This window comes from Ctenopharyngodon idella, chromosome 8, assembly GCF_019924925.1.
Source record: "Ctenopharyngodon idella isolate HZGC_01 chromosome 8, HZGC01, whole genome shotgun sequence".
In the NCBI taxonomy this organism is placed as follows: Eukaryota; Metazoa; Chordata; class Actinopteri; order Cypriniformes; family Xenocyprididae; genus Ctenopharyngodon; species Ctenopharyngodon idella.
In genome coordinates, this window is record NC_067227.1 from 25,319,862 (window position 1) to 25,337,217 (window position 17,356).

At 35.1% G+C, this 17,356-nt stretch overlaps 3 protein-coding genes across 12 annotated transcripts in view; 2 read left to right on the top strand and 1 right to left on the bottom strand.

The window, feature by feature from the left end:
• The first annotated feature begins 381 nt into the window (after nt 1-381).
• On the top strand, nt 382-6,624 carry LOC127517170 (retinal Mueller cells isomerohydrolase). Its single transcript, XM_051902417.1, has 14 exons — nt 382-538; nt 822-904; nt 1,118-1,268; nt 2,650-2,757; nt 2,850-2,991; nt 3,357-3,504; nt 3,591-3,672; nt 3,774-3,906; nt 4,039-4,178; nt 4,344-4,473; nt 4,954-5,068; nt 5,721-5,815; nt 5,899-6,010; nt 6,097-6,624. Exons 1-14 carry the CDS (start codon nt 528-530, stop codon nt 6,243-6,245), a joined length of 1,599 nt encoding a protein of 532 aa, XP_051758377.1. The 5' UTR covers nt 382-527; the 3' UTR covers nt 6,246-6,624.
• On the bottom strand, nt 6,478-14,833 carry si:ch211-198n5.11 (methylcrotonoyl-coenzyme A carboxylase 2). The gene is made up of 13 exons (XM_051902416.1): nt 14,683-14,833; nt 13,832-14,149; nt 13,517-13,713; nt 12,900-13,078; nt 12,726-12,806; nt 12,458-12,636; nt 11,238-11,430; nt 11,039-11,130; nt 9,584-9,740; nt 8,483-8,605; nt 8,288-8,412; nt 8,120-8,201; nt 6,478-6,735 (listed from the first exon to the last, which is right to left on the bottom strand). Exons 1-13 carry the CDS (start codon nt 14,700-14,702, stop codon nt 6,649-6,651), a joined length of 1,833 nt encoding a protein of 610 aa, XP_051758376.1. The 5' UTR covers nt 14,703-14,833; the 3' UTR covers nt 6,478-6,648.
• Nucleotides 14,834-15,886: 1,053 nt separating this feature from the next.
• The window catches only part of osbpl9 (oxysterol binding protein-like 9), a 38,240-nt gene continuing 36,770 nt past the window's right edge, over nt 15,887-17,356 (top strand). For all 10 annotated transcript variants that reach the window (XM_051904139.1, XM_051904144.1, XM_051904136.1 and 7 more), the window contains exons 1-2: nt 15,887-16,052; nt 17,080-17,130. In XM_051904139.1, coding sequence (XP_051760099.1) covers nt 15,888-16,052; nt 17,080-17,130 — 216 coding nt within the window. In that variant the 5' untranslated portion in view covers nt 15,887. The remainder of the gene's footprint in view (nt 16,053-17,079; nt 17,131-17,356) is intronic.

Below are 17,356 nucleotides of genomic sequence, written 5' to 3' on the forward strand. Positions count from 1 at the left end.
TGGACCTTCATCTGTATTCACATCCAGTCTCCTTTTATGAATGACATGGTGCTCCGACCGTAGAAAACAAATCATTTGTCATCCAGGGAAGTAAACAAAGAAAAAGTGATTAATGAAATGCCTTTTCACATGTCACATTCCTATGCTTTTTGTTAGACTATAGACAATAGGCAACTTTTTGTATTATAGACTGTTATTTTTTACTGAAATAATGTGCTTCATTATTTTTATTTTATTTTATTTTTTTTTTTTTAAAAAAACAACAACAACAAAAAGATATTCATAAGAAAGATCTCTGCAAATTGACCCTGTTCACCAAAGGTTTGAATCTGTTCATTTGAGCTGTAGTGTCTTTCAGGAAGGTAAACATTAGTGAAAATGTTCTTGGTCTGAAAACAAAGGGATTTTTGTTTCAGTGCCTTCCAGTCGGCCGGAGGAGGGGTTCTAAGACTCCGTGGCTGTTCCTGGGAACGGAACAGTTCTGGTTTACACACACAGGCATCATCTCGCTTCAAAGTCAGTTCAACATGGTCAGCCGGTGAGTAATGGAACTTTTCACTCTCCGTAAAACTGCTCAGATTGTACAATGATTTTTGGTAGTGGAAAACACTCAATTCATTGTAAATGTTGAATTTTAGATATTTTTCTTTTTAAAGTTAATGCTTGCTTATTCATTTGTTTCCTTTTTAATATAATAATTATATATAATTTGAAATAATGCCTCAAGAATGAGTATATTTGTATATAAGTTTAGTTGTTTTGATTTCTTTTTCATGTCACCTCATTATGCTAAAAATGTGGACATCTGTTTTCATTCACAGTCTTGAACACCCAGCCGGTGGCTATAAAAAAATCTTTGAGTCATGTGAAGAGTTAGCTGAGCCCATTCCTGCTCTTGTCTCAGGTTTGTATGCTTATAATAATCTAAATCAAGCATTTTCAATTGTTCATACTTTTTACTTCTTATTTTCTCTATGCTTTCATTGAAGGAGAAAATGCTGCTTCAGCTGTGGTTGATGTAAACGCCTCATACCCTTTGATATGGGAGTTGTTTTATAGACATTTGTGGGCTGAAGAATTTGTTTAGTTAAAGTGAACCTTCTCTCACTCCTTGCAGGCAAAATCCCTGCATGGCTTACTGGCAGTCTGCTCCGCATGGGCCCTGGGCTCTTTGAGATTGGAGATGAACCTTTTTACCACCTTTTTGATGGCCAGGCTCTCATACACAAGTTTGACCTGAAGGATGGACGTGTCACTTATCACCGCAAGTGAGAGCCTCTGTTTATTGTGCAGTAATGCCCAAAATAAAGTGCAACCCAAATTGAGTTTGACTACCTAAATGTTTTGCAATGATGGTAACCCTTTATTTTAGACATTCTCCTAAATATAAGTATCTTTGCAACTACCAGTCATTAGAGAATTAGTCATTTGTCTGCATAATATCTGCTAACATTTTATTTTGATGGTCCCCAACAGACATTCTACTGACTATAAGTAACTTTGCAAGTACATGTCAATTTATTCTTCTAACCCAAACCATAACCTAACCTCTAATGATAGTTAGTAAAATGTCTAAAGTGGACTATTGAAATAAGGTGTAACCCAATCATTTACTGAGTTGAAATGCCTCATATGCTGGACTGATTTGTTTTGTAAAAAGTGGTTAATACAATAAAGAACTGAGATTTACTTAAAGGGTTAGTTCACCCAAAAAAGAAAATTCTTTCATTAATTACTCACCCTCATGTCGTTCCACACCCGTAAACCTTCGTTCATCTTCGGAACTCAAATTAAGATATTTCTGATAAAATCCGATTGCTCAGTGAGGCCTGCTTTGCCAGCAAGATAATTAAGGGGCCATTCACACAGAACGCGTTTTTCCATTCCAATGCGCTACTTTTCCATTGTTTTTCTATGTAAACACGCACTAGACGGACATGCAAAACCGTTGTGCTCGCGTCTCCACGTCTCATTTTTCAAAGCAAAAACGCGTTCTGTGTGAATGAGCCCTAACAATTTCAGATGCCCAGAAAGCTATTAAAGTAATTTCAAAATACTGCTTCATGAAGCTTCGAAGCTTTACGAATCTTTTGTTTCTAATCAGTGGTTCAGAGCGTGTATCAAACTGCCAAAGTCACATGATTTCAGTAAACGAGGCTTTATGTCATAAGTGTTTCAAAATTTCAATGGTTCACCACTGGGGGGCGTGACTTTGGCAGTTTGATACACGCTCCAAACCACTGATTTGAAACAAAAGATTCGTAAAGCTTCGAAGCTTCATGAAGCAGTGTTTCGAAATCGCCCATCACTAGATATTGTTGAATAAAGTCATCATTTCTTCTTTTTGCCGCACAAAAAGTATTCTCGTCACTTCATAACATTAAGGATGAACCACTGTGGTCACATGAACTGCTTTAAATATGTCTTTAGGAGCTTTCTAGGCATCTGAAAGTGTTAATTATCTTGCTGTCAATGAAGGCCTCACTGAGCCATCGGATTTTATCAAAAACATCTTAATTTGTGTTCTGAAGATGAATGAAGATCTGACAAGTGTGGAACGACATGAGGGTGAGTAATTAATGACAGAATTTCCATTTTTGGGTGAACTAACCCTTTAAAATGCATATTAACTGGCATCTTGAATTTCAGGTTTATCAGAACTGATGCTTACGTGAGAGCCATGACGGAGAAAAGGGTGGTGATCACAGAGTTTGGCACCACTGCATATCCAGATCCATGCAAAAACATATTTTCCAGGTCTGGAAAGTATTTTCTTTTTAATTTAAATTGGGAATATAATAATAATGCCATACAAATATTTACTCTCAGTGCATCCACTTTTGGTATAGGTTTTTCACTTACTTTCAAGGCATTGAGGTGACGGATAACTGCCTTGTCAACATCTACCCCATCGGTGAGGACTTCTATGCCTGCACGGAAACCAACTACATAACTAAAGTTGATCCTGATACCCTCGAAACGATAAAAAAGGTAGGCTTTTGGGTTTATATACACTTTATATTTATGATCCCCTTTAGACTATAAGTAACGTTGCACCCACATGTCAAGTAACTGATTAGACTATTAGTCGATTATTAGTAGACTATTAGGCGTAGGGTTAGTAGAATAAGGGATTAAGGTTAGTAGAATAAGTTGGCATGTATTTGCAGAGTTACTTATAGTCAGTAGAATATCTGTTGGGGCACCATCAAAATAAAGTGACATGTAAGTTGACATGTAGGTGCAACATTACTTACAGTCAGCAGAATGTCTAAAGGGGACCATTTTGTTCTGTTGCCTAGTTTTGAGCCCATTAACAAAAGTATAAATCCTTTACCATCTCTACTTACCCATAGGTGGACCTCTGCAATTATCTCTCAGTCAATGGTGTGACTGCACATCCACATACTGAACCAGATGGTACTGTATATAACATTGGAAACTGCTTTGGAAAGAACATGTCGCTGGCCTACAACATTGTCAAGATCCCTCCACCACAAGAAGGTTGGTATAATGCTTTGTTGGCTTAAAAAGATCTTATTACCGCATTATGAGGAGGTGTTTGACTTTTTTATTATTTGTTTAATCAGATAAATCCGATCCAATTGAGAAGTCAACGGTTTTGGTACAGTTTCCAAGCAGTGAGAGGTTCAAACCATCCTACGTCCATAGGTTGGTAATATAATATAATATAATATAATGTAAAATAATATAATTTCTTTAATAATAAAATAATAATATTAATAACTAATATAATAATATATATTATACAGCTTTGGCATGACAGAGAACTACTTTGTGTTTGTTGAGACTCCGGTGAAGATCAATCTGCTGAAATTTTTGACTTCTTGGAGCATCAGAGGGACAAATTACATGGACTGCTTTGAGTCAAATGACAGAATGGGTGTAAGTCTGAGCTCACTGGCCTTATATTTTCTTCAAATGGTTAATTATACATTTGGGAAACAAAAACAACAAATAAAATGCTCTAGGTATTTTGTACATTGCCTCATCCTCTTTATTTGGTTGCATTCCCAGACATGGTTTCATCTGGCAACCAAGAATCCTGGAGAATACATCAACCACAAATTCAGAACATCTGCCTTTAATGTTTTCCATCACATTAACTGTTTTGAGGACCAAGGTTTTATTGTTGTTGACCTGTGCACTTGGAAAGGGTACGATTATTTGTTTTTTATATTTATTTTATTGCCCTAATAAAATATAGCAATGAAACAAAAAACACTTTGTACATGCATTTGATAATGGCAGTAAACATGGCCAGAGGAGAGAAAATGTGAGACAATGGTGATCATCTGTGGTCCCCTTCCTTTGATTGACAGGCATGACTTTGTGTATAACTATCTATATTTGGCAAACGTGAAGCAAAACTGGGAGGAAGTGAAAAAAGCCGCCATGAGAGCTCCACAGCCAGAGGTGCGGAGATACGTGCTTCCACTGGACATCCACAGGGTAAGAGATATCCGTGTTATTTTACTATCTTTGAGATACTATTATAATTTTATTAATGGTTTGAATTAGTTTTTATTTTTATGTTTTCCATTTTCACTTTAATTCTAAAGTTTTAGTAATTTTTGTAGTTTTTATTCATTTTTATTTCAGTTTTAGTTGTAGTCATTTTAAACTATATGAAAATGAGAAATGTTTCCTTAGCAACTAGATGAAATAAAATAAGTATAAATAAGTTGTTTTTTTTAAATATAAAAATATAAAGTTAATGTATATTTTATATCAAGTAACAATATTTTGTATGTTATTTTTAGTTAACTATATTTAATAACTGGATATCATGATGGATATCATGATCCTACTTCACCTCAGGAGCAAATAGATTGACTTCCGTTTGTTTCTTGAACTTTTGTCTTTCCAATCCAAAAATGCATTCCTTTATTTTAACAGTCTTTTAGTTACTTTATTCCTTTGTTTTTGCAGGAAGAGCAGGGGAAGAATTTGGTTTCTCTTCCATACACCACAGCCACTGCTGTCATGTGCAGTGATGGAAGCGTTTGGCTCGAACCTGAGGTTCTTTTCTCTGGACCGCGTCAGGGTAAATATTCAACACCAAATGTCACAAGTAACCCCTTAACTGCATTTTCCAACTTCGGTGTCCAATTATTTTAATAGCGCTGTTAAATCGATTCATCGTAATTAATAGCATCTAACATCTAATATATATATATGTATACATTATATGTATATATTTATGTATATGTATGTATAAATATGTGTATATATGTATAAATATGTGAGATGTCATCGTCTGAAACAGCAGAGAGCACGTTAGTCAGTCAAGCAATGAGGTTTCTTCTTACTTTTAACAAAGAACGGTCTTTGCTTCTAATAAACCAGACGACTACTACTACTACTACTTCATGTGTATTCAATGTAGCGACGATGCAAGCTGCCTCTAAAAACATGAAAGATTTAGAAGAACAACAACATAGTGACTAAACGCGCTCTGTAGAGCGTTTGTCCATTTAGGGCTGCTGTAGAAACATGCCGGTTCATTATGGTAAGGTCTTTATACACCATTGAAAACATAGTTATGTATATTATATTGCATTTCTGTCAATTGATCCTCCCAAATTTGACACATTGCACCTTTAAATATTTAAACATAGATATTAATAAAATATAAATAATTATTAATAAAAAAAAAATTCTAAGCATTTTCCCCTTGCTTTCTTTTTGTATTTCAGCTTTTGAGTTTCCTCAGATCAACTACAGCAAATACTGTGGAAAAAATTACACCTTTGCTTATGGACTCGGGCTAAACCACTTCATTCCAGACCGGGTGGGTTTGACATGGTACAGAAAACATTATTCATGTCAACGTTTGATCCATGTGTGATTTGTTGTGTTTTTGTGTGGTTTTAGATTTGCAAGTTAAATGTGAAAAGCAAAGAAACATGGATATGGCAGGAGCCAGATGCCTATCCATCTGAAGCACTGTTTGTGCAAAGCCCTGATGCTAAAGATGAAGATGATGGTAATCTAATCTGGACTTAAACAAACTTATATTTCAGATCTGTTTAATCTCTTGAAATAAATAAGTCTTTCTTCTGCTTTTCTCAGGTGTTCTTCTGAGTATTGTAGTGAAACCAGGAGTTTCCCAGAGGCCAGCATTCCTCCTCATACTCAATGCCACTGACCTGACAGAAATAGCACGTGCAGAGGTTGATGTCATCATTCCTGTCACTCTCCATGGCATGTACAAACCATAAACAGGACTTTGTATGTCGGTAAACAGACCTTTTTTTTTTTAGTTTACGTGTAATATCATTTAATGTTATTGTTGCTGTTTTAATTGGGCCAGTTATATGACCTGATATGCTTATAATGCAACAGTTTTTTGGTAATGTGTACTGTAAGAATCAACTTGTAAGACTTTTGTTTGTTTGTTTGTTTCAAAAATATACTTTCTACTTCATTTATTTATTCACAAGTAAAATTCCATATGTACACATTTGTTTATTTTACATCAGCCAGAAAATAACAACAATAAGGCACTGCTTCTGATGGCAAGTTACAGGCAAATTGTCTTTATAATAAAGATGTGTGTTAGTTTATTACTTTAATAAAGACCTTATACAAGTTTAAAAAGTCCAATGACTGTTTCTGTTAGTGTTACATTCGGAGAAAGGGAGTCCTTATCTTCTCTCTGGACAATTGATACTCTTGTTGCTTAATGATTTTCAGGCACTTGCTCAAAACCTAACAAAAGGAAACAAAAGTATATTTTATTTTCAAACTCAAGTGTGCAATACATATTTTAAAGAAAATCCAATTGTTTTATATATATATATTTATATATATATATATATAAAATTGTGAATAATATGTAATACATTTAAGTTAATAAATATAACTATGAACTATTTAACAAAGTTTTAAGTCAACAAAGAAAAGTATTTGGGCAGTTAAACCACACTAAACCACACTTAAACACATCACAATGAAATCAAAATGGACAATTATGTTTTATGGAATACTGCGGTTTGTATTATAAATGATTTATTATAAATGACTTCTTGCAGTGTCATCTTCGCTTCTCTGGCTGAATCCCAAATGGCACACTTCTATGCACTTTCGGTCTTGTGGACTTACAATGGCTGCTGCGTGCGTGTGTCCGTTAAGTCCACGAGACCGTAGGGTGTCTCATTTATCATTTTAGGTTTCAGAAGGGTGCTCACGAGCGTCCCCTTTGTGGCCGCTATGCGCCCTCGATGCGCACTTCAGCTGAGCCCGCAAGTTCACGAGCTATGCAGAGGACTTTACCCGGCAGTCAAAGCGGCATTACGTCACGAAAGTGCGGACTCAGAGGAAGACCGTGAGGGTTTAGGGTGCCATTTGGGATCTAGCCTCTGATGACATGTTTACTGGCACGAGAGCAGGACAACCTATCACTTACAAATGAATCACAGCAATGGCAAACCACAACCATCCAATCAATTTCCGATAGACAAAATCAAGCCCCGCCTTACATTTTTTCTTGTTCAAGAAGCAGTTTGACTCTTGCATTAGATTACAAAATATCAAAACAAGTGGCATTTATTTTAAAGAAATATTTTGGCTTATTATAAAAAGTATTAACTAAGAGCACTAGTTTTGCCTTTTTAATATGGAAGCTTGCTTCCACCACTAAATAAAAAAATAAAAAAAGGTAATCGTGACTTTTATCTCACAATTCTGACTTTTTTTCTCAGGATTGCAAGATTTAAACTCACAACTGCGAGTTATAAAGTCAGAATTGTGTTATAAACTTGCAATTCTGACTTTATATCTCACAATTCTGACTTTATAACTCGCAATTGTGAGAAAAAAAGTCAGAATTGTGAGGTAAAAAGTTGCAATTACCTTTTTTATTTTTCATTTCATGGCGTAAACAAGCTTCCATACTTTAAGGTATCCGATGGTGTTAGCACAGTTTACTTCTGTGACTCCACTGAAAACCTCAACAGCTGCTTTTCATTAAGGCCGTCCAGTGAAAAGTCAGGATTCATGTCTGTGCTTTTTGGTCTATAATTTGTAAAAGTAAAAAATTATGTGAACCAGATAGAAATCAAATCAAATGAATTTGTTTTCTCTTTTCTTTTACCTTTCTGGTGTCTTGAGGTAGAATAACACCATCATCCCACAGTCTGCCGGTAGAAAAGAATGCTGAACTCTCTTCCTCCAACCTTTACATAGACATAGATAATTATTATTTTTTTATATACACATTTAAAACAGCCAGTTATGGGCATCCTGTTACATTGGCTCTTACATCTCATTAATCTGTGTGATTTCCTCTTCAGTCTGCACAAATGCCTCTGAGTGGCCTGGAGCCAAAATTGACACTCTTGCATTAGGCCACAGGAACAGGAAATTAGGGTCAAAAGCCCTTCCGCACTAAAAAAAGTTCAGAAAGATTTTAAACTACTCTTTAATACACATTAAAATTATGGATTTACACACTGACCATAGCATAGCTGTCGCCTCCATGACATCCTCCAATAACCACAGTCATTTTTGGAACAGAAGCACAAGCCACAGCAGACATCATGGAACCCTGAGCCTTCAGTCTGTTAGTGTTGGACTCTGCCTAAGAGAGATGGGAAAGAGAAAGAGAGGTTTAGAGGAATGAAGTGAGGGCGGGAGAAAAGAGAGCAAGTAACAAAGTAAAACAAGATGGCATGTGAGCAGGGCCAGATACCATTCCATTAAAAAAAATCTTCGTACCAAAATGGAAAGTGCCCCTATTATGCTATTTTAAAGGTTCCTGAATTTGTTTTTGAGGTCTCCAACAATAGGTTTACATGCATCAAACGTTAAAAAAAAAAAACACTTTAATTTTCTCATTATATACATTTCAGCATCACCTCATTTCTCAGTGTCTGAAATGCTTAGATCATGGATCCGGTCTCTCTAAACCCTGCTTCCAAGAGCCTACTCTGCTCTGATTGGTCAGATGGCCTAGTTTGTTCTGATTGGTCTACCACTTACAGCTCGTGTCAGAAACAAAACACCTATTACCATATCTGGTATTAGCTCCGAGGGCTTCCTCAGCACTTTTATACACAGTGATATGAACAGAAACGATGGCATCAGTTTTACAGTATCAATTCAAGACTGAGTCCTCATCCTTTTGCAAAGTGGGTTTGCTTGCGCAGCACAGAAAACAGTGTCTTCTCGACATGTCGAAAATACAAACCCATAGGCTGGGATTATGCAAATTTGTTTCAAACCTATGTAGGTTTGTGCAGGAAGACTGAAATTACTGAAGACTCGTTTCAGGCAGTTCAGAATCGGTCCGTTCTTTTGGAAGACAATAACATTGGGAGACAATAACATTTATCATTTATCAATAACATTTATCGCGCACTTTGATCGTTGAAACTTTGCAGGCCTTTTACATTCACAAACAGCTATATTACACACTACAAACAAAAACATTCAGATATTACAAAGGTAATATCTGAACAAGGATAATATAGGCACTTTTAAATGAAATTACAAGTAATTTGACTTCTATTTTAAAGAATCTGATGGAAAGTCTGCATATAAATGTCTTCTGATTCACCTTGGTTTGTGAGAGTGTGTGTGCAGGTTCTGGTGCCGTGTTCTGCAGGAAGATGAGAGGAATGTCCCTCTGGTCACACAGCTGAACAAAGTGACTGCCTTTCAGGGAAGCTTCATACGTCAGCTCTCCATTATTTGCCACAATTCCAATCTGATGTCTGAAGATTGAGGGGAAAAATATTTTTACATTTTCTCAAGAAAATGTAACTGAAGTCTGCCAATGCAAACCTGACAGACAGTCTGATAATAATGTTCTGGGTGGTTGACAGTGCATTGCTATGCAGTTGCTAAGCTGTTCGCAGTGGTTTTTAGCATGTAGCTATGCAGTCTTCTGGGTGGCTGTTTACTGATTGAAGTGTAAAAAGCCTTCATGATATTCTGGCCCCAAGATATGGCTCATTCAATGTATTTTTTTTCACTTGTTTTATTGCCCACTGGGTGAAAATCTTATGTCTGATGGCTTAAAAAAAAACTCTCCTCAACAGGCCACACAATTTGAGGTACAATTCATACCCGTAGCACAAACAATGTGGTATAAACTGAACGAAAACTCTAAGTATGAGCAATAAATACAGTGTTGATTGCTATGGCAAGCACTGCTAATTAAGTAAAGGTGAAAGTAAAAATAGTAACACTTTACAATAAGGTCTCATTTGTTAACATTAGTTAATGTATTAACTAACATGAAAAAACAATAAGCCATACATTTGTTACAGTATTTATTAATCTTTGTTAATGTTAGTTAATAAAAAAAAGTCGTTCATTGTTCATGTTAGTTCACAGTGCATTAACTAATGCAACAAATACAACTTTTGATTTGAATAATATAATAATGTATTAGTAAATGTTGATATTGACAATAACTTAATTAATGAAACTTCATTGTAAAGTGTTGCCGTAAAAATTAAAAAAAAAAGTAACAGAAGTAATATCAGTTCAAAAATACAGAGTACATTTTTTTCTGAGCATCTCTGACGTATGTTTATCCTTTTGGTAGGGGTTAGGGTTTCACATTCATTTCACATTCATTCACATAGTTTCACTTTGCCATGGCAACAAAACAGCTCTCAGAGACGCTCTTTGTTTGATCAAATAAAGAATCTCGAGGAGGCTCCCCATGATCTGAATTTTCAGTAGAAAAAGGTTCCTTTTCTTAATCTACATCCTGCTCAGATCTGATTGGTCCGACTTACAGGAGCATAAAATCTAATTTTCAAGTTAACAGGGTTGACTGTTTTATCTTTACATTCACTTTTCTACCATGTTACTGTCTAGGCAGCGTGCTGATTGGTTTAGGTGACCTAGAAACAAGTTAATGTTTTGTTTTAATACTGGGATATAATGGTGAATTTTGATGACATTTTACATGACATCTAAGACATTTAACATGCCACTTACTCAATATTCAAAACATCTAACATATTACATATATATAAAAAAATTCAACTACCATTACCCTTCAATTCTGGCAAACCCAGTGAGGAGGGTGGTACCGTAACGGGCCTTGAACTCCTGAAACCGACTACCATCAGTAAGGCGACTCACTATCTAAACAGAGTATAAATAAGAAAATCAGTAAAACACCCACACAAACCATGTGGAACGTCAGCATGTATGGTGTAAGTCTAAAACTATGCATGTGCATGGGTCCTTACCAGTCTGACATCCATGCTGTGATTGTAGCAACGAGGTGCAAGGCCCATGAGATCGTCCATGCTGTACAGGGGCTCCTCAACCGGAGTGTCGTCTTCCTCTGGGAGCTCATAGTTTAGGGTGGAGATGATGTTTCTGGTATGCTCATATGCCTCATTCTCTGTTGTGGCAAAATGGTCCACACAGCCGCTCACTCTGGTGATATAGGCAAGGAGGAAAGAAATTTACAATAAAAATAGATGCAATGTCTTCATCAGCTAAGCAAAACTATGCAGGATGCATTTACATTATAGATGCAATATTCATTTTAAAATTAATTATTATATTAATTATTTTGTAAATAAAAATTTATTTAATTTGAGTAATATTACGGTCAATATTATATTACACTCAGCTGAGCAAAACTATTCAGGGTGCATTTATAATATTGTTAATATGCATTTACAATGTTAGTATTATGTTCAATTATTATATTACATTATATATTTACAATTTTCTTATTAAAGGGATGTAATTACTTTGTACTTATATTACTATATTATACTTATGTTCTTATTATTACAGGGATGCATATTCTTTGTTTTTCATTGTATTAATATTATGGTCAATATTATATTATCAGCTGAGCAAAACTATGCAGGATGCATTTATAATACTGTTAATATGCATTTACAATATTAGTATTATGTTCAATTATTATATTATATGAATAATATTTTATTTATATATTCTTATTGTTAGAGGGATGCAATTTGTATTTCATTTATATTATATAAATGTATATTTATTATATTATATTATATTATATTATATTATTATCAGCTAAGAATATGTATGCAGAATGCATTTATAATATTCTTAATATGCTTTTATAATATTAGTTTTATGTTCAATTATTATATATTAAATTACATTATATTAATTTAAAATTTTCTTCTTATTAGTGAGAATTACTTTGTATTTCATTTTATTCATTTTATGGTCATATTATATTATATTATATTATATTATTGGAGTTATGCAATTGCTTTATGTTTGAATACTTTATTCTGCTTTAACAATCTGACAATCGATGAGGCAATGCTGGATGTCTGTCTATAAAGCACCACATATTAATCAATACTTATCAATCAATAACATGGTTGTGGAAATACAGGGATTGAAAACCACTGCTCTGGAGATCAACATGCAAGAATGCCATCAAACGATGGAAACAGCATACTCTGAGTGTAGCCTGGCTCCTCCCAGGTCCTCTGGAGAAACCTCCTCCCCGGTTGCAGCCTTCACCAAGGGTGGTCCCCCTAAAAATATTGTTCCTATCCTGTGGACAATCACCGCCTCCTCAGACATAGTGGGAACATAGGCACCGCCAGCTGTGCATGACCCACACACTACTGACACCTAGAGGTCAAGACATCACATTGCATCAGATCAAATATTCAGCATTACACATGTATATTCTAAAATATTTTTCATGACTATTTTAATACCTGAGGAATCTTCATTGCTGACATAACTGCTTCATTGTAAAAGGTGCGTCCTCCATGGTTTTTATCAGGAAAGATCTCTGACTATTGAAAGAGCAATTGTACAAACATTAAAAAAAAGTGAGTGAAAGAAAAAAAAAGATTTCAGAGATCATCATGGCAATAAATACAAGTTACCTGAAGAGGCAGAAATGCACCACCACTGTCCACCAAGTAAACGAAAGGCAAACGATTCTGCATAGCCACAACTTGCGCCCTGAGCTGCTTTTTAACTGTGATGGGATACGCTGTACCTCCTTTCACAGTGGCGTCATTAGCACAGAACATGCACCAAAGTCCATTAATTTTACCAATTCCTGTGGAAAAAAACCAAACACTGTTACTAAAGAAGCTGTTTGAGAGGAATACCTATGCTCAAATATTTTAATATCAATTAATGTCTAATAAGTCTAATTATGTCTAACAAAAATACAGAACAATAAATAAATGATTGGAAGCTGGTGCACTGTACAACATAAACATTTGGAAAAAAAGAGAAAAATGCCACATTTATTTGGTTTTATTTATTATTTAATGATTATTAACAATATGTATTTATTTTGATAGCAAAGTTTGAATCATGCAACCTTCATTTAAATGACAAAATTCAAAAGCTTCAAAAGAAGCATGATTTTCTCCTTTCAATTTCTAGTAAAAATTAGTATTTATTTATTTTATGGTATTCATTTATTTTTTTTAAACCATAATTCATAAAAAAAAAAAAAAAAAATTCTTTACATTTTGTAGTCTTGTACCTGTGAGACAGCCTGCTGCTGGAATGTCTCCATAGGGCAGACCAAGTCCAGCAAAAGGAGAAAGTTCTAAATAATCTTCATCATCCAGCAGCATGCGGAGTCTGTCTCGTACCAGGACCTTTCGATTCCTCTGCGTATGCCGTGCAATGGCGTTTTCACCACCCCCCTTCATTACTTTTTCCTTGTGTTCAAGGTATCTGACGAAACAAGACAACATTATATCAGGCGAATATCACTTATGTTATCAATTTTATGATAAGGGAAATATTGTAATGTAAAGGTCAATAATCTTCAATGAATGTGAACCAGATTTACTTTTGCTGACAGATCAGGCTGTTCCTGAGATTGGCTTCATATACATGTCTGTGAGATGGCTGAAATGCTCCATCTATAACTGGAAAGGCACTTGGCAGGCGTCTCCTGCGCGCAGTGGAGCTCATACAGCGGTGTGATGCTGCTGGCTGATGTGTCCTGTGTGTCAAGGGTTGCCACAGACTGCCTGAAACAGGTGAGTGTGTGCAGCGGTATACAGTGCAGCTGGAAAGCTTTAATGATGTATCCCATGACTGTGGATTTTGAGAGAATGATGCTCTAGTGAGTTGTATGAGTTTATTCCCTTTTATATGAAAAGACCTGGTGAAATAAGAGACATGCATGTTATTTGTAGCTATCTGAAGAACGGTAAAGAAGACACCTTACGCTTGTCTATGATTCATTATTGTATATTTAATACAATAAAGCTGGTATTTGTCATAGCAGAAATTTAAGTGTTCCAAAGTTTTGTACGCAAACAGGCTAAATCTATCTCTGGTAGCAAGGCACAAGAAATATGAAATGACAGGTGTCATTGTTGAGCCGCAATATTAGAGACGACAATAAACCACACGAAATACTTAAGCCCTGCACCAGGTATAAACGTGTATAAATTCTAAATATGGTACTGTACAATATCATAAATAATTTGTTTTAATAATACAGTTTAAGAAATTGTTCAAAGCAATACCTTTCACTTTGCATTAAACTTTTTGTTAAAAACTATTCTTGCTGCTGTATTTTTCTTTATAAGTGTGTCAAAGGTCGTTATGAGCTGACTGGGATTGTAAAAGCAAATAACTTTCTAAAACGGCACAAATTAGTTTACCTTAACATTTAACAGATGATCTTACCTTAACATACAACAGTACATGATGAGACGAGAGGTAGAGGTCTAAAAAATTGAATTTTGTTATAGTGTAACAAGAAAATATGTCTGGAAGGAAACAAGCATAAAGGAACGTTTGTGTTTGCGATATGATGCAGAGATTACATAATGAAATAATGGCCACTAGAGCGCAGTATATACCAGTAAATGATTGTGGGCCATACACAGATGTTGTTAGTTTTCATTATAATATGACATACAGTAACAGTAGTAAGAGACATTCTACTAAATTATTATACTAAAACCATAAAACCATTCCGTTTTTATTCCGTTAGAATAAAAATCACAACAAAATTACTAAAACTTTAGCTAAAATTGCAATGAAAACAGGAAAGAAAACAATTCAAAATATAAACAAAAAATAATCTCACTGGTACAAAGGAGTTGCAAATTTGTTTTTTTATTACTGACCCTTCAATATTAAAGAAAATAGAATCCTAAATATTTCTCATCTATTTTATGCCACAAAATGTCCATGTTTCTAGTTCTAGAACGTGGTGTGTACAGATAACCAGTACACCACCCATGCTTCAAGTAATGCATTTTTATTAAATAAATAAATGAATACATTTATATATATATATATATATATATATATATATATATATGTTAAGAGTTTATTTATATATATATTTTCCAAAAGCCTATTCTTTGACTTTCTGAAGGAAGTATGCAACAAACAAAAAAAACAAAAAAATACTTTAAATGACCGTATATAAATAAATAAACATATAAAAATAAATAAATTGTCTATATTGGTCTTGGTTTAAAAAGTATAGATACAGATAGGCTAACAGTTTCATACAACCTAAAACTATACCAGACATTGACTAAACAATAGATTTTTTTAAACAAAAATCACAAGACTATCCACCTTTAACTGTATATATAGCCACCATGTAAAATAAAACATCTTTTAGACAGTATTTATCACAAATTTCCCAGACCTTCCAGTATATTAGCCTACTACATTTAACATATACATAGCTTTGTTAGTTTTCATAACTGTTCCATTTCCACTGTTTGACTTGTTATGATTCTAATATTAACTTTGTGCAGCTTCGTTCAAATGCAAATAAACACTCTATCTTATGTAATATGCAAGTTATTAGTTCCAGAAGTCATCCTTGTATTAAAGTAAACCATAGTTCAGCATGTGACGTCAGACGCATGGTTTTTCTCGCCGCGCACTCCTCCCCGCGAGCACTCAGGCAAAGTGTAAAAATGGCGTCCATCATGGAGGGGCCGCTGAGCAAATGGACTAACGTCATGAAGGGGTGGCAGTATCGCTGGTTCGTACTGGACTATAACGCCGGGTTGCTGTCATATTATACTGTAAGTCTTTCTTGTTCGGCTGCGAGATATGAGCGAGGGTTTATTGCTTAGTGGCCCGTTCTACGATCGTTTAGTGTTGGGAAGGGAAACGAGCACTTGCAGGCCTGTCAGGAGTTGGGAATCTCAGCTGGTTGGGGCGGTGCTTGGCTTGAGTGACTGCGACTTCAGCCAATCCGGGCTTTGCTGGGGAAGCTGTTAGCCAATAAGCAGTTAGACTCGATGTGTTGCCAACAGGAAGGCCACCTCCCTTGGAAAAAATGCTTACAGTAGTATAGTTTAGTTTGCAAAATTTAAAGGGTGGAGGCGTCCACATGTGACCGCTTTTTTGAACGCATTAGCTGCTGAGTATTAAATGTGTTAACGCACATTTCTAGCTTTCAGATTTGCATCCGAAAACCTCTATAATGTTCAAACACAAGATAAATAGCTAAGCTAAGAGCTGCAGTTCCTGTCAGTAAATCATCCACAGTTAAACTCTCAGTTTGGTTAATGTCAACATATATAAGCCGTATAATTTTTTAGCCAGTGATTAGTTAATGACACTGTCAATAAATGTTAAATGGGTACAAAATCTTTCTTTACTCTGATCTTCCTGGTTTACTCTGACGCTAATACTCCATGTAAGCAAGACCCAACCACTCAAACCGACTGTCAACTGTTAAACTGTAAGATAGAAAGCTGAAAGTAATACCTACATATTATACAAATATATTTATTTATTTATTTATTTAAAGTAGTGTTTTTTTCTAGTAGCCCATTAAGTCTAAGTTTCCAGTGTACTACCATGTCATTATATTAAATACTAATATAAAGGATATCACATATATTAAAAGGCCAAGAGTATCGTTCTGCCATTTTTCTACTGTATATATTCTAAAATCCAGGTTGGTTACATCTATGGTCTTTGACCCATATCAATTTGTGAACCTTTTAAATCTTCTTTGGCAAAATGAGACTTGGACATATTTCAGCACTGTGTTGGTCATTTATCAAACCACTCCTTTTATCACTCTGTCTCCTCCTTCAGTCCAAGGACAAGATGATGCGTGGCTCTAGAAGAGGCTGTGTGCGACTTCGGGTAAGAAGCTTTCTTTATTGTTAAAGCAGGAAGTTGAATCTGGCCTCACACCTTTTTTTTTCCTGTCCATCATTTCAGTGATTGACTCATGTCTGTCCTCGTTCTGACTATTATTTTTGTTTGGCTATACTATTAATTTCACCCTGGCTGCCCTTGAGAATCTGCCCTCAGGATATTATAGCATGGATGAAGAATTTCAAATAAGTATGTGACATGATTTTATGAC